Source organism: Apodemus sylvaticus, chromosome 1, assembly GCF_947179515.1.
Source record: "Apodemus sylvaticus chromosome 1, mApoSyl1.1, whole genome shotgun sequence".
Lineage (NCBI taxonomy): Eukaryota > Metazoa > Chordata > Mammalia > Rodentia > Muridae > Apodemus > Apodemus sylvaticus.
Genome location: NC_067472.1, coordinates 17,898,942 through 17,925,822, shown reverse-complemented (window position 1 = coordinate 17,925,822; position 26,881 = coordinate 17,898,942). Strand labels below are relative to the sequence as shown.

Below are 26,881 nucleotides of genomic sequence, written 5' to 3'. Positions count from 1 at the left end.
ACCAGCTCTGCCTCAGTCTAGAGGCTGTTAGTCAAAATGGTTGTTATTCTTATTTTATTTTTTTGTTATTGTTTTTGAGATAGAGTCTCACTATGTAGCCCTGGCTAGCCTAGGAATTTGCTACATAAACAGGCTGGTGTCCCTACCTCTGCCTCTCAATTGTTGGGATGAAAGGTGTGTGTCACCACACCTGGTTTTGTTGGTCAACTAGAAAAAGAGAACTGTAACAAAATATTTGCAATGTTCAACTTTAGAAAGAAGAAAAGGATATTTTGTCTCACAGTTTGACGGTTCCATTGACGGTTCCAGTCCAGGTCACCTGACTCCTTTGTTTTGGGCACGGCATGGTGGAAATGCTTGGCTGAACCGAACTGTTTTCATCATGCCCTTGGGAGCAAAGCGTGTGGAGGGAGATGGGATCCTGTCCTTTAAAGGGCTGCCCACAGTGATTGGCTCACCAGTCCCCAGTTAAGGACTTCACCCCACCATGTCCCAACAGTGCACACCGGGGCCCAAGTCTCTAATGCCTGAATCTTAGGAAACCTTCTACACCCAGTTATCTCTGATTTTTATATAATTTTGTCATCTGTCTGAGAGACGGGGATGGAAAGAATCTATATTCTGGTGTTTTTATTGCTTTCCCACATCCTTCCTGCTGTTTCTGCTGCCCAGTCCCAAAGGCAGGCCGGAAACAACGTGGTGCTCCTGCTTCACCCTGCTCCTTCCCAGGCTCAGGGACCCACCCCTCTGCCTTTCCTCCCAGAGTCCCAGGCTCTTTGACTGGCCTGACTTGAGTCTTTTTCTTGTCACAAAGATGCTTCAGATTCTGTTGTTTTTGAACAGAGCCAAAGGGCTCGAGGGATTACTTAGCCACGTTGCTAGTGACTCAGTAAGTTGTCTTGAGTAAAGGAGGTTGTTGCTCTGACTTTTTAAAATCCCAGTTCAAATGCTGTCTACCCGCCTTCCCTAGATTCCCTGTCCACTGTGTCCACCCTCCTCAGATCACCTCACCGCCTGCTTTATTTCGCTTTGACCACTGTGCCGTCTTGCACAGTCTGTGAAGCCCGTTTGTCTGTTCTCTTACAGTCGGATGTAAACTTCACGGAGACAGGATTCTTTTCCTTCTCACTGCTTCACCCTCTAGCACACAGGAGAGCACCTGGCACCCCATAGTCGGCGAATCTTTCTCCAAACTCCCACCCCTCATGGTGGGATTTCTCCAACCTACCAGCGGAAGAATAATGGCACAGAGACTTATTAATTTTATAGCTTAGATTTTAGCTTAGGCTGCCTCCCAGCTAGCTCATCCATCTTAATCAACCTAACTGTTCTAGTCTGCATCCTGCCACGTGGCCTGTCACACACACACACACACACACACACCCTGCTGCCTCCACATCTGTCCTCCTTCGGGTCCTGCTGACAAATCACCTCACCTCTGCTTCTTCTCCCTAAGACCCTCTCTCAGCCTGGAAGTCCTGCCTTGTCTGCCCAGCTGTTGGTGTGAGTTTTTTATTAAGCTGATCAGCTAGTGAGGAAGGTGTGTGCTTACAAATACTGTGGTAGCTGATAAGCCAGCCTTAAGAACAACAATACCAAAATCCAGGCAGTGCACCCGACAGCCCCCCAAAATCTTTGAGAGTTGTGACCCTCGGAAAGGCTTATGACAGGCAGCCCTTCTTGACCACATGAGTTCTCCACAGTGGAATCAAGCTTACGTTTGATTCCGCTTCCATTAGTTGTTTTTACTCCTAACCGTCAGGCTCTGTGACACCTGAGAGGCTGCCCCAGGAGTCCATCTGTTCTGTATTAGACATGGCAGCAGTGGGGACAGAGGGGGTGTGGCGCCCTGGTCATCGCTCCAATGCATCGATCATTTTCCTTGGTGAGACAGGAGCCTTCGGGGAACTGGAGTGTGCCTGAGTGAAGTTGCTGGACTTGCCTGTGCTTTTGTGCTGCACTGTGTGTCTTTGTGCTTGTTTCAGGATTACTGCGGCATGACTTGGTCGGTGCTAGCCCAGAGATTCAAGAACGGCCTCTTTTCTTCACACGCAGATGAACATCGACTCAAGTAAATCAGTTTCTCTTGTACTTTAGACACGGCTTTAACGCATGGGTGGCCGATTATGATGGAGAATCACTGAAGAGTACAGATTGGATTTTAGGCTGAAGGAGAATTTGATTATTTTGGATTGTGGTTTCCTGGAGGACCGAACAGTGAGCCCATTTCTGTGGTGTAAAACCAATAATTAACAAAGAACACTCTCTCCAAGAGATGCAGTGTTAGCATCAATGACTTTTTCATCTATTTATGGATATATGTTTTAAATGTACGAATGCTCTGTTTGCACATAAGCCTGCATGCCAGAAGAGGGCACCAGATCCCATTACAGATGGTTGTGAGCCACTATGTGGTTGCTGGGAATTGAACTCAGGACCTCTGGAAGAGCAGCCAGTGTGCTTAACCTCTGAGCCATCTCTCCAGCCTGACCGTTGTTATTTTAAACATCTTATTATAGAAAATTAACCAAAAAATAAAAGAAAAACTAGTTTCAGCAACTGTCAACATTTTGTCAAGAATTTATAATTCTCCCATATGTAAATGTTTAGTTTGAAAAATTCAAAGATGCCGGGCAGTGGTGGTACATGCCTTTAATCCCAGCACTTGGGAGACAGAGGCAGGCGGATTTCTGAGTTTGAGGCCAGCCTGGTCTACAGAGTGAGTTCCAGGACAGCCAGGGCTACACAGAGAAAAAAGAAGAAAAAAGAGAAGACAGACTCAGAGGAACAAACATAAAATAGTGCGGTGGCCTTCTGTGTGCCTGTCACCCACTCCCTGATGACAGTGACCCTGCCAGCCTTGTTTTCCATTTATGCAGCTCAGATATTGTACAAACACATCGTTGTTATTTAGGATGTTCTCCAAAGACAGGAATCTCGAAAATCAAACAGGAGGGAAGCACAGGCCCCGGCTCCAGCTTTGCTCTCCCCAGAGATGAGAGGATGGAGCAGGAAGAGAGAGGCCAGTCAGGGACATCTGACAGGAACACGGGGCTGCCTACCGAGAAATGCACTGTGGTTACATTTTCTTCACATTTTCTAAAGCTTCGTGAACTTTCTTCTCATAACGCAGATACCAGTGTTTTAAGTCAGCTTGGATGTATGAAGTCCTGCATGAGGGGTTCCACTTCCCCTACGACTACCCGAACCTGCAGACGGCACAGCTGGTGTACGACCGAGAGGTGCAGTGGACGCTGGGAGCAATTCTGTATAAAACCCGATTCCTGCCACTCAGGTACAGTCAGCTAGCCAAGCTGCCCTTGACATCAGGTGATGTTAAGTTGATGCCTCAGAATAGGCGACCTGCTCTACCTTCCTACCATCCAGAGAATCCTAGTGTTCCTTCCGCCTGAGCCGCTGTCTCAGTGAGGCATGCTGGGACAGAAAGGTTGAGGTGGATCGGTCCGGAATCCCTTCCTCACCTTGGCCATTTCAGAAAACCAGCTGTATTTGTTCTCCCACGGATTGGTCTGTAGGATTGGGCTCACACTACACATTTGTAGGATACAACTGACAACCTAAAATGTCCATCTTAAGTTAGTTTGGGAAACATATTTGACAGGGAGTTGATGGAGGCTCCCTGGGAAAACCGTCTTTCCTAGTGAGTCGACTCATTCTCAGCATGGTGTTAATGCCCTGGCACAGTCTGTGCCATCTAGCATTAGAGAAAGGGCCCAACATGCTTCTAGCTTTTATCCAGCTGTGGGAGGCCCGTGCCTGGCCACTGTGACCTGTGAGATATTTGGGACAGGTTTTAGATCCTCTTTCCTAGAACTGGTTCACATAAAATAAGAAGAACTTATACTTAGTTGTGCCTTTTCCTCTAAACTCTGTTATCAGGAGGCAGACAGGGGACAGACGAAGGGGAGTGGGCTTTGTGGCATAGTGTGGCGCCAGAGAGAGTGTGCACCACCCAAAGTACTGATTCTTGTCACTCCGGGTGCCATCTTGTCCCAGCATTTGCCAGTTCATGTTTGTCCAGGGAAATCAGAAATCCGTATTTTATATGAAAATTTTCCATTTGAAGATTTACATATTTAAAAACCATTGCAGGTCATACAAACAAAACTGGATGTAGTTGATGCATGGTGCCCAGCTGGGACGGGTTCCACCCCAGCACTAGACTGGCGTTCTTTGGTTTATATAATGCTGTTTCTCAGATTATAATACAGCGGCTCAGACCATAGCGACCGCCTGTGCATGCCTGCATGCCCGTGAGACTTAAGGAGTGCTGCAGCCTTTTATGTTTTAAAGATGTAGTTGCATTCAGTTTGTCTTGTTTGCATTCAAGGACACTCTACTTAGTACTGTATTTACAAACTATGCTTTAAGATTTATGTTACAAGCTGGGCGGTGGTGGCGCATGCCTGTAATCCCAGCACTTGGGAGGCAGAGGCAGGCAGATTTCTGAGTTCGAGGCCAGCCTGGTCTACAGAGTGAGTTCCAGGACAGCCAGTGATACACAGAGAAAACCCTGTCTCGAAAAACCTAAAAAAAAAAAAAAGAAAGAAAGAAAGAAAGAAAGAAAGAAGATTTGTTTTGCAGCTGGGTGTGGCAATGCATGCTTTTAATCCCAGCATTCAGGAGGCAGAGGCAAGTGAACCTCTAAATTGGAGGCCAGCCTGGTCTACAATACTGAGTTCCAAAATAGCCAGGGCTACATAGACCCTGTCTCAAAAACAAAACGAAAACAAACAAACAAAACCCCCTACAACAAAAGATTTATGTTGCAGGTGACCAGTTTTGTCTTTTCTGCTCACTTTTTCCAACTTTAGTTTCAAAGGCCTTTTGAAATCTTGTCCCACATTCTACAGCCCACGGGGCTTCTCCTCAAGTAGACCAAGTAAAGGAAGGCGCTGGAGGAGTCGGGCACAGCTGGTTTCTTAGGATGTTTGAGTGGAGAGATAAGACGGATAAAGCAGGGTGTAGACTTCAGCCGCTGCCCGCGCCCATCCGTCCGCTCTGAAACTGACAGCTCTCTGTCCACTCCCTCCAGGGACCTTCGGCAGGGAGGCGTCCGGCCAGCCCACGGCAGCTGGTTCCGCCTTTCCTTCGTCTACAACCACTATCTCTTCTTTGCTTGCACCCTGGTGGTGCTTCTCGCCATCGTCCTGTACCTTCTGCGCATCCACAGAATCCACCGCAGACAAACTCGAGCCTCTGCGCCACTGGACCTGCTGTGGATCGAGCAAGTGGTGCCGATGATTGGGGTACAGGTGGGGCCGTGAGGCTGGAGCGGAAGTGGAGAAACCCCAGTTCCTTCAGATTGCTGCTGCTGCTGCTGCTTACTGAATTCCTCTACTTCCTCGAACTGGCCTCCGATGCTGCTTCTTCGGCCTGCGAATTTCTACTTTTTCACTTTGATTTCTTTCTGGTGCCCAGGACGGGACCTCTTCTCAGAAGCTGCAATTTAACTTTCGAGGAACTAAATGTTGAGAGGCTGGTGCTAAACTTAGCCCAAATGAAGCATGCTTCTCCTTTATCTCAGAAATCTGATCTGTTTCTGGGACGTAGCATTTTTCCCCCCTTGCTGAAGCAAGATTTTGATTGGGCAACCGGAGGCGTGGTTGAAGCCAGCGTGGACTGACTGCTACAAAGCCAGAGAAATTCTGCAAGTGCGGTTGCCCCTGTTTTCTCTGTAACAGAGAGAGATCCTTATGTGGAGATCCACAGCCTTGAATAGGGACCCAAGATCTCTGAGGTTCAGTGGACCAGATTTCAAGGCAACCAAAATGATACAACTTCCTTGCTTACTTGACAAGCCATTGCGGGTGTGCTCTGAGATCTCTGGCAGTGTTTCTGATTTGTTATATAGATCTGAGAGGTTCTAGCGCCTTTGAAATGAATGACCTATTGAAGGTCTGACAGTATTTTATATGATACTTGGTCTGACCAGTATAGAAAACATTTCCATGTCGATGTGCCTCACAGGCTGCTTGGGCATTAATGTTGCCTTTAGAGCCTTAAGTGTGCTTGTAGAACAGAGAGACCACGATGGGGACCAGGGACCTAGGTTTGCCTGTTTCGGGTTACTGTCTCACAGGCATAAAGCATGCAGAACATTCAAAGTGACTTCCCTCATTTCACTGCTAAGATTTTATGTATATTTTGGGAAGGGATGTATTTTGTTTTGTTTTGTTTTAAGAAAGAATAGCATCAGGAGAGTGGGCAAAGGCAATAAATCCAACGGTTTTTGTTTTTGTTTTCCTGTTTTGTTTTGTTTTGAGACAGGGTCTCTGTAGCTCTGGCTGTCCTTGTGGAATCTGCTCTATAGACCAAGCTGGCCTCAAACTCAGACTCACAGAGACCTGCATCTCCTTCCCAAGTACTGAGATTACAGGCATGAGTCATCGTGCCTGGCTTAAAGTCAAAGTTCTTACTTTTTTTTTTTTTTGAGATGCTCGAAAGACAGCAAATTCTAAACTTTGGAATGACTAGATAAATCTGCCATGGAGCAGCCTGGCCACTTTCTGGATGTCTGTCACAGATAGCTCTCCCATTAATGGGAAGAGGAAAGCCACATTCCTGATGTTCTCACCTCCTGCCTCTCAGACACGGGCTTCTCTGCCGTTCCTGCTGTAGTCCACGCTCACGAGCTCCTCCTGCCCTACGGACCTCTCTTTATTTTCTGGACAGAACCATGAGGGCCGGCCTGGGATTGTTCCCGGGGCTGAAGCAGTAGTTTGATTTCCTCTTTTGGGGGGAGTAAGGCAGGTCTCATGAGCCCAATTTTCTCAGTAGCCAAGGCCAGCCTCGAACCCCTGATCCTCCTGCCTCTGTCTCTTTGAAGTGCTGGCTTTCAGGGTGTACATTACCAGGCCTGGCTCATTTTTTTTTTGTTTTTGTTTTGCCAAAGCCTCTTATTTCTAGGGTTAGAATACAGAAGAAAAAAAAATCAAGGAATAACAATGAATTTCTTTAAAAATAAATTCCTACTGGGAATAGAAGGAAATTAAATGATTTATGAAATAGAGAAAAAAAATGGTCAAGATGGTCTTAGGGATAAGCCAACGTGAGGGTGAGTGTATTGGATCAGCCTTTAGGCAAATTATAATTATCATCATCTCTTCTCCCTTCTCCTCCTCCTCTCCCTTCCTCCCTTTCTCCTCTCCCCCTCCCTCTTCTTCCTTCTCCTTTCCCCCATCCTCCCCTTTCTTCCTCTTCTTCCTTCTTCCCCTCCTCCCCTTCCTCCTCCCCTCCCTCACCCCCCTTTTTTTTTGAGGCAGGGTGTCACTAAAGTAACCCGGGCTGGCCTGATTCTCAACGGTCCCCCTGCCTCAGCCTCCTGAGTGATCACAGGTGTGCGCCACCATGTGAGCACACTAGCTGAGTGCACATCTAGCAGAAATTTTTTTTTTTTTAATTTTGAGTCCTTTTCATTAGGACTGTGCCGTTGACATTTCTAATATTCAGCTGTCTCAGCTGTCTCGATTCTCCATCATTCTAATTTTTAAGTCCCATGACTGAGCCTCTGCTTTTTTTTTTTTTTTTAATGCTGCTTTAAACTGTTCTTCCTAGCCGTTCGCTTCCTCGGGGAACGTTCAGCTTCCTCTCCGTCTCTGTATAGCTGTCTCGAGTTTCCAGGCAGGGTAACGGTGACCATATTCATGTGCGCTAACTGAAGCGGGTGGGAGGTGGTAGCTAGTCCAGCTGTGACACTCTCTTTACTGAACTTCCTCTTCGTCAGCATGGTACTAGAAGGTACCATTTGTCAAGCACTTGTTTGTATCACTCTTAAGAATGTTGTGTTCTTTCTTATATATTATTTAATCATCGCGGCAGCCTTTCGGATTGATACCCCTACATTCTTTTTATAGTTGGAAAAAAAATCTCAGGATGCCTATCTTTATCATTTCTCAATATAAATATATTTCTTAATTTATTTTAATTAGTCTTTGAGTTTCTGTTTGGTGCATTATATCCTGTTTATTGCTTTCATATCATGGGATCCAGACTTACCTTTATGACCATAAGACTTCCCAGAGTTCCATAGGTTAGGAACAAGAAGGGACAGACACTGTTATGTGGCCGAGAGGAACTAAGCAGATTTCCCTCGACTTGTCCCTGTGGGTAGACTTCAAATGGAATCTCATTAGCAAGTTTTCACTGCATCTGTTTTAGTATTTTTTTTTAAATACTTTTGGTTTTATGCTTAAGCAATTAGCTTAACTTTGCACAACTTTTTCTTACCCTCAACATTCCAATAATATAATTACAATCTGAATGAAGGTACAAATGCCTAATAGGGATATCTACCTCATTAAGGAACATAGTGGTGATTCTTGGGGAGTTTCCAGGCTGGGATTTGTATGTGACTTCATTTTAGCTGGACTAGGAATTAAGTAGGAGTAACATTGGCTGTTTCAGAGTCTCTTAAATTGGTCTCTTAGTTTATGTTTTAGCCTCAGTCTTTGCTGTGGGGATGGTAGACTTCTGCCAAATTCGTGAAGATTTTGCTGGCATTATAAAAATTTGTATGTTCAAAAATGTGGACTAAAAACCAAGTTTTGGCACCTTTGACTAACAATACAGCATAACAAATATTTTTGTAAATCATGATTGCAAAACAATGATTGAAAACAAATACTTTTAGGTAATGGTTTGTTACCTAATTGTGGGTGGCTCCTTGGCCACTACCACCTTCTAACTTGGATGTGATCTAACTAAAGAAACTGTTGTACCCTGCATGTCCTATTGATGCCAGGCTTTCTGTTTTTGTGGGAGGCTTGTTAAGGTTCTATTTTAAGTCAGCTTTGTCTTGTTTTATATCCCCATCGGCTGTCATTGAAGTGTTTCATATTTCCCCTTTGTCTAGTATTTTATTATTTGTTTGTTAATAACTATCGTTAGAGGGACAGAGGAGAATCACACACCAGCAGACCATTTTCATTTTTGGAAATCTGAGCAATAAAGAGACTCTTTTTTATATTTTAAAATGGAGTTATTGCTCATACTATAAGGGCTTCCAGTTTTTCAAATATGACCCAGATCATTGCTTCCATTGCATAAAAACCAGAGTTGAAAGTGTTCTGAGTCACAGGATGTTTAACTGTGCCTGCATGCCAGACAAGCTTGAAGATGTGTGTATTCCTGAGCCCCCTCCCCTTAAAGTAGGACAACTGCTAATAGACCCCTGGCTCCCACCCCGCCCCCAGCCTGCTAGTCCCTTTACTGTAACCAAACCTGAGATCATTTATAAGGAGAAAGGGTTGGTCTGGTTCACAGCTTGAGATGTCCAGCTCAGCAGTCAAGGGTCCCTTTGCTTTGAGCCTGCAGTGAAGTGTATGTTGCCGCAGGCATATGCAGCAAAGTGGATACTTAGCTCATGGCCAGGATGCAAGAAAGGGTGGAGTTGGGAGTCTCACTCATCCTCCAATGATTTAAAGACCTTCTAGGAAGGTGGGGCCACAAGGGTCCCACCATTCCTAATAATGTCACCATGGGAAACAAGCCTTTAACAGCTGGGCCCTTGGAGGACATTCTAAATCTGAGCTACTGCACAGTTTGAAGGCAGTTCTGGTGAGCCCAGCCCACCGAAGGAACACAGCCCTGAGATTGGCCCCTTTACTCAAGTCTGCCCACCGCAGGGATCCCGGGCACCCCAACCGCTCAGGTCTCTGCTCCAAGTTCTCCTTTCAGCTGTCCTGTGGAGTTGAAGCTGTAAGTATACACCGTGTCTCCTCCGGGATTTCTGCCTTTGGCATGGTCTCTGCAGTGGCTCCGGCTTCTTCCACTGTGCCTCATGGCCTTAGGGACAAAGGCTGCGGCACTGCCCTGCTTCGGGCAGCTAAGGCTGCTCTTTATACATGCTTTACGTTAAGAATTTTGTCAGCTAGGCTGTGGAAGAAAGAATTGCGTGGAATTCTTAAATTTCATGGAATAATTCTTCATATTCTGATAAACGTGGCGTTCTAGGAAATGTGCAGCATGTTGGAGTGGTGGCAGTCCCTATGTGGCTCAGTGTGGCATAGGCCCACACAGAACCCACTATTCCCCCAAGCCCAGGAGCGCTGCAGGTAAACTGCTTTTCTAAGCTCCTGATTATCAGAGCTGCTCTTTGCAACCAACTTCACTTTTGGCAGTCAAGAACCCTGCAGATCTCAGTGCAGGCTGAAGACACAAACCTGGGCCAGTGACACAGCTCAGCAGGTCAAAAGCAATTGCCACACAAAGACAGAAGGAGAGAAACAACTCACAGGAGGTGTCCCCTGATCTCTGCATGTACATGCATGTACAGTGCATATCCCCTGTCATATACATGCACACACAATAATAAGTAAATTCTTAGAAAGATTAAATGATGTCTTAAGAGTTATGGTCTAATCAATCCCATAGGGCCGGTAAATGAAAAAAAAAATCCTGGTTAGGTGACTGAAAAATACATGTTTTAATTACCTTTATAATTTAAAAACATTTGACAGAATTGTGGATAGACTGTTGAAAACATTAAAGGAAATTATTCAATCCTTTAAGTGTGCAATGGCTTTTTCTGAAATAGACATTTGGGACATAAATCAATAATTTTCCACCAACAGTTGTATATTTTCCACCAATTCATGCTTTCTTCATTCAGTAGTGTGTGTGTGTGTGTGTGTGTGTGTGTGGTGACAGTGAATTATACAGATACAAAAATAGTTAAGTTGATCTCTATTCACCAGGACCACACAGAAACCATAAAGCAGTTAAACAGCTAAATACTGGATCTGCTCCAAACATGCTTGCTTGAGTGTAGTATAAAAAAAAAAAAAAAAAAAAAAAAAAAAAAACCACAGCAAAATATCTGAGACTTGAGCCGACTCGGGTTGCCACGTGCTTGGGGTGACTATAAAATGGTTCCGAGTGGCCTTTGTCTGGACCCTGCCCTGTGCTGAGTGCTTCTAACCGAAGACTGGATTTGGAGGCAGGAAACATTTGGTGTGCACGCTGCCCTGGTGCCCTTCTTGAGAGGATCCTGCCTAGAGGAAAGTCTACTCTGGTGACACACAGACAGGCCCAAAAGGTTAAAAGAGGCGGGGATGGTGGGGTAGAGATTTGGCGGGGAATGAGAACGTGCTGGCAGAACTTAAAACCAGCCCAGTCCTGTTCCGAGCGAGGCCTTGAGATCTCACGGGTCTAGGATGAGTTCTGAGGTGGAGGGAACCTCTTTTGTGCAATAACACAAGCCCACCAGGGCCGGGGGCTTGGGGAGTAAAACACATGTGTCTTTCGCTAAGAGTAGCTAAGAACAGTTCCCTTTAGGATACACTGAGACTACAGAATAATTATTAGAGCTACAACCAAAAACCCTGATTATCTTGTTCAGAAACTACAAATGTGCAACCTCAGGTCAGACATGTTAACCCTCCATATACTTTTTAAAAATTGAAACTGTCAACATTTAATTTTAATAATATTCACTCCAGGGCTGGAGAGCCGGCTCAGCTGTTGAAAGTGCCTGCTGTTCTCCCAGAAGACCTGTGTTCGGTTACTAGCACCCGTATCAGGCATATTAAAATCACCTGTAACTCCACCTCCAGGAATCCAGCACCTTTCCTGGCCTCCACGGGCACCTTCACACACATGGCATATATTAACACAAACACACACATATACATAAAAGAAAATATTTACTTCAAAAATCTAGCTAGCTAGCTGCTTATAAAAACCAGAAAATACGACAACCCTAGACCTTGGTAATAAACCAACATTCAGTCACAGCTAATTGGTCGAGTAACTCCAGTGGGGCACGTGACCTTGAGTCTGTTGCTGTCAGCAGCAGCCTGATTAGAGGACAGGAGTCTGCAGCACATAGAAACCACGATCTAAGAAGTCAGCCCGCCTCTTACGAAGCAGCACACAGCAGATGCTTGTTTATAGTTAACACACATGCAACAGAGTGTTAAAGGAAACCTCTGGAATAAGCACACCTTAGTAATAGTCTCCATCCAGTGCCCATCTCAAAACAGTCTGGAATGACTTGACCAATTTGGAAACCGTCTTAGAAAAGGCCAAGTTCTTATGTTTGGTGATGCATTCCCAAGGCAGTTCCAGTCCCAGGAGATAATCCTCTGAGAATTATTTTGGGACTCTTCGGAGTTCATTCATGAGCCAAAGGGCACCACTGAGCAGAGCCAAGGAGCCTGACTGGTGTGTGGCCGCCAGAGGAGTCGGGACATACATAAGCAGGGTGCTAATGCCCAAGGCTACCTGTTGGAGGAGAAAGAAGAAAAGCAGTGATCTTGAGAGTGACTGCACAAGCCTCCATGCTCTCTCCCACATTACAAACGCATGCACCCCATGTCAGAAGCAAGCACCCGTAAAATAAAGACATCCAGTACGCAGTCCTCATGGTGCAGGTGATCCTCTTACCTCGGTCTGTCTCCAGAGTGCTAGGGCCATAGCGTGAGCAGCCACACCCACCCAGCCCCTGCCTCCTGTCCCTCCAGCTGTCACTGCCCAGCCCCTGCCTCCTGTCCCTCCAGCTGTCACTGCTACCACCCTATATGCCTCACTTTCCCTGTCTGTGGTTATGGAGAGACACAGTTTTCTGGTTTTGTTGTTTGTTTGAGGCAGAGTTTCACTGTGTAACCCTGGCTGGCCTAGAACTCACTATATAGACCAGGCTAGTTCTAAACTCACTTGCATCTCCCTCCCAAGTGCTGGGATATAGACATAAATATAGTTTTGTGCTGTTAAAAATACATTGTTCTGGGCTGGAGAGATGGTTCAGCGGTTAGAGCCCTAGCTGCTCTTCCAGTGTCCTGAGTTCAAATCCCATCAACCACACGGTGGCTCACAACCATCTGTAATTGGATCTGATACACGCTTCTGGAGTGTCAGCAACAGCATACTCATATACATAAAGTAAATAAATCTTAAAAATAAAAAGCATTGTCCTGTCCCTTGTTCTTTCTTAAACTGCTGTACTGTACCCCACAGCAGAGACACACAGTGGTGGTTTTAGTTTGTTTCCAGTTTTACCATCTCAGTCTGAGTTTCCTTACTCAAAGGTCTTAGTGCATTAGTTTTTCTAAGGCAGGCACAACTGTCAGTTTGGGGGACAAAAGCTTTATATATTATGTATCTTATATAGAATATATATTATATTGTCTAATTGCCTTCTGAAGAAAGTTATTATAGAAAGTTATTATAGGCTCATGTCGCACCAAGAATCCAAACATGTGCATCTTCCTAGACCCATGCTAATACATCATCTCGTCTGCTCCCCCTCAGCCACACTTCAGCTCTCCAGAGTGACAAGCACAAATTGGTGTTTATTATTTTTAGTGGCTCCTCTCTAATATTAAAAGGGTGTTGTGTTTATTAGCTACCTGTTACTCCTCTTGTGATAATCGTGTACTGTCACCCTTTATATCATTATTAATCTACTATTAACATGGCTTTGTTTGGGGATACCAGCAGACCAGGAAGGGATGGCTGTGTACCTGTGCATATGCCAAAGCTAGCAGAGTCGCTGCTGCCAACTTGGTTCTTCGAGGAAGGGGGATTCTCCGGGACAGGAAATAGAGCATTGTGATGGCGGTGACGGACGCGATTCCCTATGGGAGAGAGAGAAGACCGTCATGCAGCTAGGATTTCTGTCGTTGACTCCCATTCAGCTCACACATCTCAGGAGCCGCTGGTCAGCCAGGGACAGCTTTCCTAGCCACCCCAGCTGCCCCTCATAGACACTGGCACCCTCTGCTCTAAGCGAAGTGGCACTGTCACCACAGCACCACCGGGGTTTGTGTTTACTACTTTGTACATACCTCCCTTCCCTTGCTTTTTAAATCAGACCTTGTATCCTTAGCTGTCATTTTATATCTAACTTTACATGTTTTCTAAAGTTTTATTTTTATCTTTTTGCTCATGGATGTTTTGTCTATGTGCTGTGTGCATGTGGTGCCTGAGAAGGCCACAGGGGCTGTTGAAGCCTCTAGAACTGGAGTTACTATCTTACAGTATGGCTGACCTTAGCACAGAAAGGATTTAACGTCCCCAGGTTGTGAGTGGGGGTGTTAGTGCTTCCAGCTGGTAAAGACAATCAAAATTTTGGTTTCATTTACAGCAGAAGGGTCTGGGTTTGGCAATAAGGTTTCTTTTCTCCATCTATGCCAGCGAGAATCTGTCACATTTCTGCATGTTTCAGACGGAGTTATTGGTGCAGACCCAATCCTAGTTTACTTATGCTGAAATACTGTGGAGGAGTACTTCTGAGACGACCTTGAAGCCCTAGCCCCAGGCTAGGTCCTCTCCATCTTCCTGTCTGCCTTCTCACACTGGGCATGCCATCTGATGGCATCCTGTCCCTAGCTTAACACTCACTCTAGAGGTTCTGTTTCTGCTGGCCGTGTTTTGAGAACGCTGCAGGAGAGACTCTGGGGTCACCTTTGCTCTCTCCTGACATAAATTGCTAAATCTTAACCTCCAGTTCTGTTAACGCTTCTCTCGGATCTACCAGTTATCACAGCCTCCCACTTCTGCCCTGTACCCTGTGACCCTACCCTGCCTAACAACACTACTGCTTCATGGGGGTCTCCTGGGCACAGTTCATCATTCTCAGGCTGCCAGGGCAGTCTTAACACGGCTCCCACACAATCACTACCTATCAGCTTAAATCAATGGAAAAGTCTTAATGAAGCACCTTTGGGGCTCTTCCATAGCTGTTGTTCTGTTCTGTTCTCTAATAACCACCTCTGCTGCGCTGGCACTTGGGCACATGCAGGACTGAGGGGTGTTAGTACTGTCTGCCTGAACAAGCAGTTACTGCCCTGCTGCCCGAGGCCATCAGTGCCTCACTGGCACTCCCAGTACATGGTGTGGGTCCCTCTGCCCAGCAGCACAGAGCGGCACTCACCAGAAGCCGGTGATCAAACTGAACCATGGTAGGATTCTCGAAAACGTTCTTTAGGGCAGGAGAGAAAGTCAGGAGGTCCTCTGGGATCCAAGAGTCCCCCATTTTGGGGAAGGAGTTGTAAACGAGCCCCGCGTCCAGGCCTGCCACAAAAGCCCCTGCATGCCGAGATATGCAGGAGTTACTAAAACGAAGGCTGAGCACTAGCTCTGAACACAGAAACATCTGCTGCCCAGAGCCAGACGGAGGAGCAGTTTGGAGGATCCCAGAGAAACAGGCAAGTAGGGCTTCTCAGTGAGAGCATACAGCACAATCTCTACAGGACCCAGACCACCCGGAATCCTCTGCTCCAACCCCGAGCTCTGGAGATTTATTGATTGTTTGTTTTCACTGTGTCCTTCCTGTCGCTAACTACTGCTGCCTCCCTAGGAACTTGATTTACTCCCTCGCTCCCTCAGTCCCTGCTCACACGTCAGCACGAGAGGATCCTGAGGTGACATGCGCTCGCACCCTTCCCTTCTGCTTCATTCCCCTCCCTCAGCCTGCTTCTGTCTTTCTTCCCAAGGATTTGATAAATATTTGTTGAAGGAGCAAAGAAAATAAAAAGGAAAAAAAATCACAAACTTTCAAACTAAACCCTATCTAAGCACAAAAGGAAGGCAGGTCTGAATGAATGGATGATAGATCCACCTTTATCAACAAAGTCAAAGAAATTTGAATCATTTTGTAAACATGACTTATAACATCAAAATTCAAATTCACATTATACCGAGAAGTGAAGAGCAGAGAATCGGGGTAGGGTGGGCTGGCTTGAACTGATGTCGTTTTCCTGGCTGAGGACACTATGCAATCGAACGTTCTGTGATAACTGAAGTGGTCTATGCGTTTCCTGCAAGCCCTGGCCAGGAGCCGCCTGCCCTGGTGAGTACTCAGTGTGGCTAGTGTAACTGAATGAAGGGTAAGTGTTGTTTGCCCTGAACTGAGTTAACTACAGTGGGCGGCTGAGCCCTATACTGGATACTGCGTTCCAAGGTCAGAAAGGTAGAGGTGAACACACTTGACAAAGAGAAGCTTAGGGCTGGGACCATGGCTGCTCAGTGGTCACTGCTCTTCCAGAGCTCGCTTCCCAGCACCCGTGTCGGGTGGCTCCCAACCGTATGTAACTCGGCTGCATGGCAATGCAATGCCCTCTTCTGGGCTCTGTGTAAACCTTCACACGTGGCATTCTCTCTCTCTCTCTCTCACACACACACACACACATAAATAAATAAATAAATAAATAAATAAAAATTTTTAAACTCTTAGGAGGAAATGCCTCCATCGGTTGGAGCTCCAATGAACTTGTCATCTTTACTGTCACTAAGGACAGGCCATCTGTCTGGCCCATTGTGGTGTAATGTATAACGATAATGCTTACCTAAGAGAACTAGCACAGCCTATTCCACATGCCAGGCACTGCTCTAAGAATGGTATGTATGTGACATACAGTCGTCATCTCTGTTTTGTACACAGCGCACAGTTCCCAGTTAAAGCTAAAAGTTGACTTGCCCTCATGCAGTGTGGATTTAAGTAAACACTCAATAGTTTTGTTCAACTGAGTGGCCAGAGGAGCAGGAAACGGAATGGATGCTGGGTGTGAAGGAGCCGAAGGTGACAGGAAATGAAGAGGCAGCAGCAGAAGAGAGTGTCAGGCAAGAAACGCCATCTCCATTCAGACTGGATGGAGATGCTCCACGTGTGCTGGGCTGAGCCTACCTGAGAGGGCCGTGAGGAACACCAGGCCCGCTGTTCCACCGGCAAAGCGTCTCAGCCACAGGAGCTGTCGGGTTTCTGGTAACTGAAAAGGATAATCAAGTAAGCTGTTTGGTAGGAATCATGGAGGCACAAGAACTCCAAATCCAAGCCCAGATAATTTAAGGTCAGATGGTTTCTGTCTGCTGACGAGGATAAGTACTCCCAGCAGACACTGTTCCAACACAGGATAAGTACTCCCAGAAGACACTGTTCCAACACAGGATAAGTACTCCCAGCAGACATTGTTCCAATATAGGGTAAGTACTCCCAGCAGACATTGTTCCAATATAGGGTAACTACTCTCAGCAGACACTGTTATAATATAGGGTAAGTACTCCCAGCAGACATTGTTCAAATGTAGGGGAACTACTCCTAGCAGACACTGTTCCTACATAGGATAAATATTCCCTGCAAACACCGTTCTAACGGGCTAAACACCTTCAGCAGATATTGTTCCAACATACATCTATTTCATTGTTGGATTCTGCACTGTCCAAATGAGGCTCGGCATTCCCAGATATTTCAAATAATTAAAATTTAAATAGCCCCCAGTATCTAGTAGTTTCTGGGATAGAGAACATGACTTTATATTGCTTAACTAGCCATACATCTCAACTTCTTTCTGTAATTAGGTAGAATATAAACAAAGAAAAAGGGCAAAATTGATAAAAGTTATCAGTAACCTGCCACAGTTTGATTCCAGGTTTGGGTATGATATATATATATATATATCCCAAGTGTGTGTGTGTGTGTGTGTGTGTGTGTCTCCCAAAGAACTGAAATCAGACTCTTACAGACACACTCTTTATAACAGCCACAGTGAAAGCAACAGGCACTGAAGGGAATCTGGTTTTAACTTACTAACTTTGCATTAGAACCAGATTTTCCATTCCCTGGCATGTCAGCACGGGGCAGCTGTGGTGACCCTGAGAACTGATGTTTACCTTGTGCTGAGGCAGTAGTAGTGACAGGGAGGTCCACAGGCTGGCACAGTAGAGAACCAGTGCTGATCCCAGGTGCGCTGCGAGGCGGTACTGACTGACCCGAGGGATGTCATAGGACTCTGGCTTCTCTTCTAATCCACTTTTCACCATATACCAACCCAACAGACCCTACGAGTCAAGTACAAAGAGGCAAATCAAACAAGGCTTGACCAGTCAGATTCTACTGAGAAACTAGATTATCAGAAAGAATGCCTGACCCATTGTCTACACTTTCCTATACAGCCAGTGTTCAGGAACTGTGACCTGTTAGCAATTCTATATTAATGGTGTTAGTGCTGGGCCACTATTTAGATATATAAGATCACACTGATGTTTGTCTGCACCCAAAACTGTCCAAATACTCAATATAATTTAACATGTAAATCAATGAAACAGAATAATTTATTCTATGAAAACTAGATTGTATTTAGAAAAAGCTTAATAAAGTTTAACTGTTTAAAAATAATTACTGTCAAGATAGGGTCTAAGATAAACATAAAAGTCTGGGGGGGAGGTCATACAAATATGTAAGGGTTTGCATGCAGATTGTTTTGGAAAAATATACTCTCTAAGAAAAATGAAACGAAACTAATTTGTGGAGATGAAGAAATTTAAAGTTGAACTCCAAACTCACAGTCAAAAAAGACTAGCTCTTAGGAAAAAAGGAAGGAAGGTAGAAAGGAAGAAAGGAGTAAAGGAGGGAGAGAGGGAGGGAGGAAGAGAAGGAGGGAGTGAAAGAGGAGGATCAGTAAAGACAGCACATGTTTAAGCCAGATGTGGTGGCACAGACTTGCAATCCCAGCCCTTGTTTAAGCCAGATGTGGTGGCACAGGCTTGCAATCCAGCCCTTGGGAAGCAGGGGCAGCAGGATCGGCAACTTGAGGTCATACTTGGCTGCATAGCAAGCTGGAGGTCAGATTTGGCTACATGAGACTGCCTCATAAATCCAAACCAAACCAACCAAACAATAGCAACAAGACCCACCCCTCCCCAACAAAATGCAAGATTCTGCTTAGAAAGCTCACAGAATGTGGTTCGTGATTCTCTGCTTTAACCAGCAAATAACCAAACTACATCAATTTTAATCTTATAAGACCAGACACAATCATGGCAGACACTCAACCCCACATGACCAGGTCAAAGGGTGAGTTTCTTCTTCTTCAGGTAATTCTTTGTGGATATTTCCTTCCCCCTTCAAGACTAGCCTGGCTATCATAACTACCTCTCTTCTGCAGGGACAGGGGAAAATGAAGGCATATACTGTTCATCATTTAATTTCTGAGTTAAATTAACCACCTAGTTTCCTACAGGTCAAAGTTGACATTTCTTTGATGCTATGACATCATCAGGACCTTTACATTTTGGCCCAAATACTTGTAGGTGTCTTTTCTTGGTTCTTATCTTTGACTGTGAGAATCTTGCAAAGTTCTTTTCTTTAAAAAAGTCCAACTTACATGCTTTTAAATACCACGAATACTTGAACATTAGTTAAACCTGTATCCAACCTTCATCCCACAAACTTTTGTGTTGGGTCGTGAAAGGCAGTCTGCCTTCTGGTTGAGCAAGGCTTTTAAGCTTAACTTCCAGAGACCCAGTAGATTAATCTACAGGGAACGGACCTGTCAGCTATGCTCCCAGACACTAGGCTCCTGATACCATGAGGCCCTCAACTCCATAATTCTGTGGCCATCAGTCATGTAGGGCCACGCTCCAAGCCCCTGGTATTCTGGCTGGACTCCATCCCCACAGTCCCCTGGCTACAGACAGGTTTGCCCTGCTCCACAATTAACCTGACCCACTATAAGAGGGGCTGTTTGCCCCTCCCCTCTCTCTTACTCTCTCTTATTTTCTTGCTCTCCTGTTCTATCTCTTGTCCCCTGCTCCCTCTCCCTCCCCATTTCCTTTCCCCTCTCCCTGTGGCAATGATTGTCTTCTACTTCTCTACCTTTACTCTCACCCTACTCTTCTACAATAAAGTCCTAAAACCAATAGATTGCCTCCCAGCATTTCCAGCTGCCCATCCCTGGGAACCCATCCCTGCATCCTCCCCCTCCCCGCCCCCTTTCCCCTTTGGCCTTGGTGCTGACGGAGCTGCCCTGAGGGCCGTCCTCACAGCCATCACCCATCTCCTGTGGGGTCCAGAGACCTCACAGTCTGATGCCAGCCCTGTGGCAGCCTGTGGGGTCATGCGGCAGTTTCCTGCATCTGAGCCTGCAAGTTCTGGCTGGACGAGGCTTTTTCTCTCACCTACCCTTTCCCACGCAGCGAGCCCTACAAGCCGCAGCTGTGCCCTATACTTTTGGAATTTTCTACAGTGATGACTTAGGAATTTTGATTGCTTTAAAAAACACAGAAATAAGTTTTTGTTTTAATTGTGGTATGGGACATGGGGCTGATTCAGACTGTCCACAGCAGCTGACTATGATTTGCCTGGTGCTCTAGCAGGGGTGCGGTTTTGCCAGCAGCAGATAGTTTCTGTGACTGTGTGACATGTGGAATTTTGGGGACTTTTCAGAGGGTGTATAAATGCTAGGGCCCCAAGAGACAGGGAGGTTGTCGGCTGCTGTTCGTAATGGTTTGCTACATAGTCATATGCAAAGAAGAAACAACAAGAAGAAATTAGATACCTGATGGCTAAGATCACACTTGCTTTAAGGAACTCAATGCTCCTAAGCAGCAGGAAGGAGTACAGTGATAATGTGGCCCCTTTCTTTCTATCCTATCTAGTGCTGGGGGTTGAAAAGGGTGGCTTTCTATAGCCGTTCTCCAGCAGGGATCACTCTTTCTTAGACAGTCGACAAGTTAGGAAAATGGAAGAGACTACAGGAAGGGAACTGTAACAGAGGCACAGATTCTACTTCTAGTAGCACAAAGTAATGTTCACCCAACTAAAGTGCTTGATAGATATTATCTCATTTAACATCTGTATTCCCAAGAATATTCCCAAGCTATTACTATCTCCACCTGTAGAGAGAAAATCTTGTATATTGTATGGATGCATCACCTGTCAACTGAAAAACCTATGGCCTATTGGAAAGGGTAAAATAAAAAGTGGGACATGTGGGAGAGAGCCAGGTATCGGAGCTTCGCCAGGAAGAGCTGACTGGACGGACACATGGTACCTGAGCACAGGTGACCAGCCACATGGCAGAAGGTAGGTTAAAATAAATGGGATAATTTAAGTGATTTGCTAATAAGAGAAAAGCCTAGCAATATGGCCAAGGTATTTGTAAATATGTTTTGAGCCTGAGTCTTATTTCTGGGCGTGTGGGACTGGGAGGAAGAACCAAACCTGACCTCTACATCTACTTACAGCAGGGAAATCATATATGATGGAAGTCAGATGGCTTAAGGCCAAGCCTCTGGCACTACGGTGCTCGCTCTTTACCTACCATTGTAGTGCTTCAAGGATGGCGTCCTTAAATAAAGCAAACTCTTTGGAGTATCCCTGGTTTCCCAATCTTGAATACCTCTTACCTGGAAACAGACTAAGCCACAGAGGGCGAGAACACGTCCTTTCATGCCGCGGTTGAGCCAACCCTTTCTCCAAAAGTAGGCAGCAGGCAGGATGTATGCAAGGCCCACAGCTCGACCCCACATCCGGTGTGAGTATTCCATGTACCAGATAAACTTGAACTCCGCCAGCGTCATGTCATGATTCAGGCTAGGTGAAATGGGAGTCAAAATGAAGACAGAGGGAACTCTTGGATCTCTGTACTGTGTGTGCATGCACACGTATGTACTGCAGCATGTGTGTGTGGAGGTCAGAGACAACGCTTGGGAATCAGGTCTCTCCTGTCTGATTAGGGTCTCTCTAACATCCACCACTGCACTAGGTACTTCAGGCTGGGCTGGCCCTGAATTTCTGCCTCCACCTCTCAATAGTGCTGGGATTATAGATGCCCACCATTGCATGTGGCTTGTTATATAGGTTCACAGGTTGAATTTAGGTCGTCATGGCTACGGGGCAAAGCCATCTCCCCAACTCCTCTGTTTATTTTTAGTTCCCTATGGAATGCAGAAACATTCTCAATCCTGTGTTAGATCTGCCCTCTTCCTCTTCCAGTGACTTTACTATGACTCGGGACTTAAAAGGCTTAGAGCAGGCAACTCACTATACTTAAGTGAACCAAAGATCAAGAAATAAATTTAATCATTGTAAAGGATTTAGAGAAGCAAAAAAATTAATAGGACTAGTTTTACACCAACTTGCCCCAGGCTAGAGTCCTCTGAGAGGAGCACACCCCAATTGGGAAAATGCCTCCAGAGGTTGGTGGTGAGCCTGTGCAACATTGTTTAACAACTGATGTGGAAGGGCCCAGCCCACTGAGGGTAGAAACATCCCTGGGCTGACGTCCTGCGTACTGGAAGAAAGCAGTCTGAACAAGCCATGGGAAGCAAGCCGGTAAACGGCACCCCTGTGTTGGGGCACGGTGCAAGAATGGAGTCATGTGAGAATTCTGAGTGCTTCTGAGAAAACTCCAAGAAAACAAAGACAAGAGTCTTGTGACCTCAGTTTCTTCAAAACACAGGATTTTTCTTGGTATGTGTTTTCACGCTCCTCCCAGGTGTAGTTGATAGGAGTGGGTGACTTCAGCTGTTGTTATTCATGATGGAAAAACATGCTTTGCCACATGTGGCTTGCCCGTGTGATTGAACACCTTTCTTATGTGATTCTTCTTAACCCTCAGAGTAAAAATTGCTAAATGCTCTGATAAAGTTGGCTATTGCATGAGACTTTAGACTGCCTTGCTTCTAGGCTCCATTTTCCCAGGTCCCACCACCTTTAGAGCAGGAAGCACCCTCCATGGCCTCTGCATGAGCTCCTGCTGCCAGGTCTCTGCCCTGCTGGAATCCCTGCCCTCCCTGCTTCTGATGAATCATTCTATTGAACTGTGAGTGAAATAAATCCTTTCCTCTCCAGGAGGAAAAACGAAATGGGCTGTTTACTAGAGGGGCTTTGGAGATGGGTCAGTGTGTGAATGGGCTCACTGCACAGGCATGAAGACTTGAGTTCAAATCCCCAGCACCCATCTAAAAGGCTGGGCATGGCTGTGTGTACCTGTAACTCTAGTGCTGTGGAGGAGAGACAGGAAGATCCCTGAGACTGGCCGGCTGGGAGCCTGGCTCCAGGTTCAGTGGGAAACCATATCTCCAAGCATGCCGCACACAGACACGTATGTACCTTTATCACACATAAGCAAATACATTTATCAGTTTTTTTTCCTAACACTTACATTTTAAATTCTGGAAACTGCTGGTACTTTTGGAACTCCGCTTCCCATTCTTCCTGGCTTGTGGGTGGCTTCATCTCCTTTATTAAATGCCAGTCTACCATTGAGAGGCCAGACTCCGTCAACCTTGGGATAGGAAATAAATTCCTGAGTGTTATATTTCTAGGTTATTCATAAACAGTTGACGGCAACAGTAGATCTGAACTTAGCCGATGGGTATGAATTCCTGTCCACTTCCTTTTCTGTCTGTATTGCTGGATGTGGGATCCAGGTTCTTCCACAAAGCAGGCCCTTATGCCCAGCTCTTAATTCCTTACATGTTTATTTTTATTCTCTCAACTCTATTCTTCGACTGCCCCTTCCAACTATTGTTGATTTTGTCCCCTCACCCACCCCCTGAACCAGAGTCTCTGAGGTAGCCTAGGCCGGCCTCTTATACTTCCCAGGTGCTGAGACCTCGGGCCTGTGCCACTATGACTGAGTCGCACTTAATTCCTTCACTGGCATTTCTTCATATGCAACAACAATAGTTAGATGAAAGGAATGTGTACTGAATGCAGAGACAGCGTTCTTATCACTTTGGTTCTAGGGACTGAACCCAGGGCCTTGTACACACTGAGTATTCATTCAATCATTGAGCTCCACATAATACCAGCTAAAACTAATGTTCCCTACACCAGGAAAAGAGACTTAGTACAGAAATACAGGTTCAGGATAATATTATTTAAGTTTGTTGCAATTTCCCATAACAGCCTATGTTGTCCACACAGTATCTTCAAACAGGGGTGCAATGAACCTTAAGTTTATACACACTTCATTAAAATTAGAAAGTAGGGGCTGGATGGGCAGCTCATGCAATAAAGGGCTTGCTTGGATGCAAGCCCCAGAACCTATGTTTAAAAACAAACAAACCAAAAAACAGACATAATAGGACACACTTGTAATCCCAGTTCTGGGCAGGTAGAGATGAACAGATCCCTGGAAGTCAATGGTCTGTTTAGCACGTTCAAGGTCATTGGCTGGCACTGGCAGTCTCTCTCTCTCTCTCTCTCTCTCTCTCTCTCTCTCAGAAAAAAAGAAAGAAAGAAAGAAAGAAAGGGTGGGGGGAGCTGGTGAGATGGCTCAGCAGTTAAGAGCACTGATTGCTCTTCTAGAGGTTCTGAGTTCAATTCCCAGCAACCACATGGTGACTCACAACCATCCATAATGAGATCTGATGCCCTCTTCTGGTGTGTCTAAAGACAGCTACAGTGTACTTAAATAATAAACAAATTAAAAAAAAAAAAAGAGAGAGGCACCCAGGAAGGACCTCTACATGTGCAGACACACATGCATGTGCACGCACAAACTAAAAAGTATCTTCACCAAAAGGAATCATGTTTCTTAAACTAAAGGCCAGCCAGCGCAAGAAACATAAAAGGTAAGCCTGGAAAACCTTATCGTACCAGAAAGCAAAGACGCTACCAAAGGGCTTTGTCAAAAGGTGCTGGAACCAACTTCAAGAGATTCCCACCAGGTAAGGCGGGAGAACTTAAGCAAACTATCAACACAATCCTCAAGATCTATCTAATGCATTTAAATATATAAACTTCAAAACCCCAAATCCCTTACTTGTAACCTTTGGAGGATCTTGGGAACAGATTCATTATTTTGTAAATTAGTAAATGAAGACAATGAATCATGTATCCTGCCTTTCCTATAAAGACTGTCTCCTGGGGTAACAAATATTCCAAAAGATTACCATTTTGGAATTCTCATGAAATAATGGATTCAGGCAATAGTAATCAAGACAGTTGAAGTCCCCAACAGACCCCAGAATGAATGCCATCACCTGGGCAGTATTTTGTCCCCTCATTCCCAATCTGAATTTAATAAACAACTATTCATTTACAGGACAAAGGATATGTTAAACATCACCATGTAGTCCATGGTTACTCTGAATAACAATAGGACAAATGACTTGGCCTTGATCAATAATAACAAAAATATAATAAATGCATAAAAGTAAAAGATGTTGGGGGAAGGGAAAGCCTAAATCCATAATCTTTTTACAGATATAAAGACAACAGAGATATATGAAGTGATAGTGATGCATGTGCGCTCATATGTGTTTAAGTAAACAAACTGCAGGGGGAAAAGTTAGGATAAATCTGAACACTGGAGAGCTAAAAATATATGGACACAATGCCCAGCTACCAGTTAAGACTGAACCTGGTCCTGAAAATGAAACTCCTACTGATAAAACGCCAACCTGTTCTAAGGCAGAGCAAGCCACCAGTTTCTCCATCCCTAACCGAGCGAGCTCATGTAGCCGATGCCCAAAGCTCCCTTTTCTGCTGATTACCTGATTCACCAAGAGCAGCAAGTGACTCACCTGGTCACTCCTCCCAGAATAACCGCTCCAGCCACGGTTCCACTGCACACCAGGAGCCATCGGCCCACTGCCCGCTCGGCTGCCCTCGAAGGAAGGGACACTGTCCCTTTTCCAGCTTGCAAAGCCACTTCAGTGATGGTGCTGTACTGCCCTGGCCTCAGAGGACACCGGCTGCCATAGCTGCCGCCACACTAAGGAGCAAGACAGAAAATCATAGCTGAAGACTCTGCTACCAACACTGTGCCTCAAGTTAACTGGAGTAAAGCCCCGGCAAGGCTGCATTTCACAGCTCCGGTTCTGGTTAACCACTGCCTCTATCAACCCTGGGTTCCCTGTCTGAAAATGTGCTAGTCCCTCCCCCCCACTTCCGGCAATGCCTGCCTTATACTATCCACTGGCGATCTGGGCCGGCACCCTTACTCCCCAAAGTTTTCTGGGTCTTACGACAAAGTCCCTCCCCTACCACAACTCTTAACACATTGTCATGTATCTGTCATGTGATCTGTCCCTGTGTCCCACTAAGCCGGGAGCTCTGCATGGTAGTCTGGTCGGTCTTCCTCTTGCTCCCTATGTACTGTTCCTTACATAGCAAGACCTAACACACATTTAACAAGTGAACTAACAACCGGAGAACTGACTCCTCCAGGGCAGGCACCATGTGGGCATTTTTCTTTTCAGGATAATCTCTAGAATTCTCTGGCTTCTCTTCACATCATAAAAATCTTTCACCTTTTACTAATGACTATCAGATAAGAGACTACAAGTCGTCTTTAGACTAACACTGAGAGTAAAAATATGTATGCTCAATTTCCTACTTCTTACTAACTGGGTATCTTAGACAAGCAACTTAAAGTAAGTCTCAATTCCCTTGTCTGTAGAAACTCATGACCGTTTGGTGGCTTTTAGCAAAAACCAAATGTGAAAAAATAAATAAATTAATAAAATAAATTACTGAGTTTTTATTATGTGGTTAGGGTAATCCTCAGAAACACCTTGCGTAATAGGTAATTCTCCCATTCTGCAGAAAAGGACTTTAAAATTTAAAAGCTAGTCAGGCGGTGGTGGCGCATGCCTTTAATCCCAGCACTTGGGAGGCAGAGGCAGGCGGATTTCTGAGTTCGAGGCCATCCTGGTCTACAGAGTGAGTTCCAGGGCTACACAGAGAAACCCTGTCTCGAAAAAACCAAAAAAAAAAAAAAAAAAAAAAAAAAGGAAATTTAAAAGCTAAATAAATTGGCCAACAGTGGACAATATTTCCGGATCCCCATTCAGGGAGGTGTGACACAAGGAAATGTGTCATGAACTGTGAAAGGTCAGGACTGCAGGGCGGTCCCTTTACTTTATCCCGGTCTTTTTTTTTTTTTTTTTTTTTTTTATCCCAGCCCGCCTTCCGTGATCGGAGCCAGCTGTAGTGGGTACCTGTGTTCTGGACGCCACCCTAGGGCCCAGGAGCCCGACATTGCGGCTCCCCATCAAGGCCTTCAGGGGCGGAAGGAGCAACCGCTGCATACTGACTGTACAGCGCCTCTGCCGGAACGCCCCAGCGATCTGCAGCCCGCTTCCCCGCTACCGAAAGGACAAACACTTCCGGGTCAGGCATCGC

General features: G+C 45.5%; 2 protein-coding genes across 2 annotated transcripts in view; one reads left to right on the top strand and one right to left on the bottom strand.

The window, feature by feature from the left end:
• The window catches only part of Entpd7 (ectonucleoside triphosphate diphosphohydrolase 7), a 43,218-nt gene extending 34,222 nt beyond the window's left edge, over positions 1 to 8,996 (top strand). The window contains exons 11-13 of the mRNA XM_052185416.1: positions 1,986 to 2,071; positions 3,134 to 3,295; positions 5,057 to 8,996. Coding sequence (XP_052041376.1) covers positions 1,986 to 2,071; positions 3,134 to 3,295; positions 5,057 to 5,288 — 480 coding nt within the window. The 3' untranslated portion in view covers positions 5,289 to 8,996. The remainder of the gene's footprint in view (positions 1 to 1,985; positions 2,072 to 3,133; positions 3,296 to 5,056) is intronic.
• Positions 8,997 to 11,649: 2,653 nt separating this feature from the next.
• Positions 11,650 to 26,875, bottom strand: LOC127687122 (cytochrome c oxidase assembly protein COX15 homolog). The gene is made up of 9 exons (XM_052185429.1): positions 26,698 to 26,875; positions 25,279 to 25,469; positions 22,908 to 23,030; positions 21,148 to 21,334; positions 17,632 to 17,799; positions 16,649 to 16,730; positions 14,897 to 15,051; positions 13,485 to 13,598; positions 11,650 to 12,246 (listed from the first exon to the last, which is right to left on the bottom strand). Exons 1-9 carry the CDS (start codon positions 26,785 to 26,787, stop codon positions 12,115 to 12,117), a joined length of 1,242 nt encoding a protein of 413 aa, XP_052041389.1. The 5' UTR covers positions 26,788 to 26,875; the 3' UTR covers positions 11,650 to 12,114.
• Between the last annotated feature and the right edge of the window lie 6 nt (positions 26,876 to 26,881).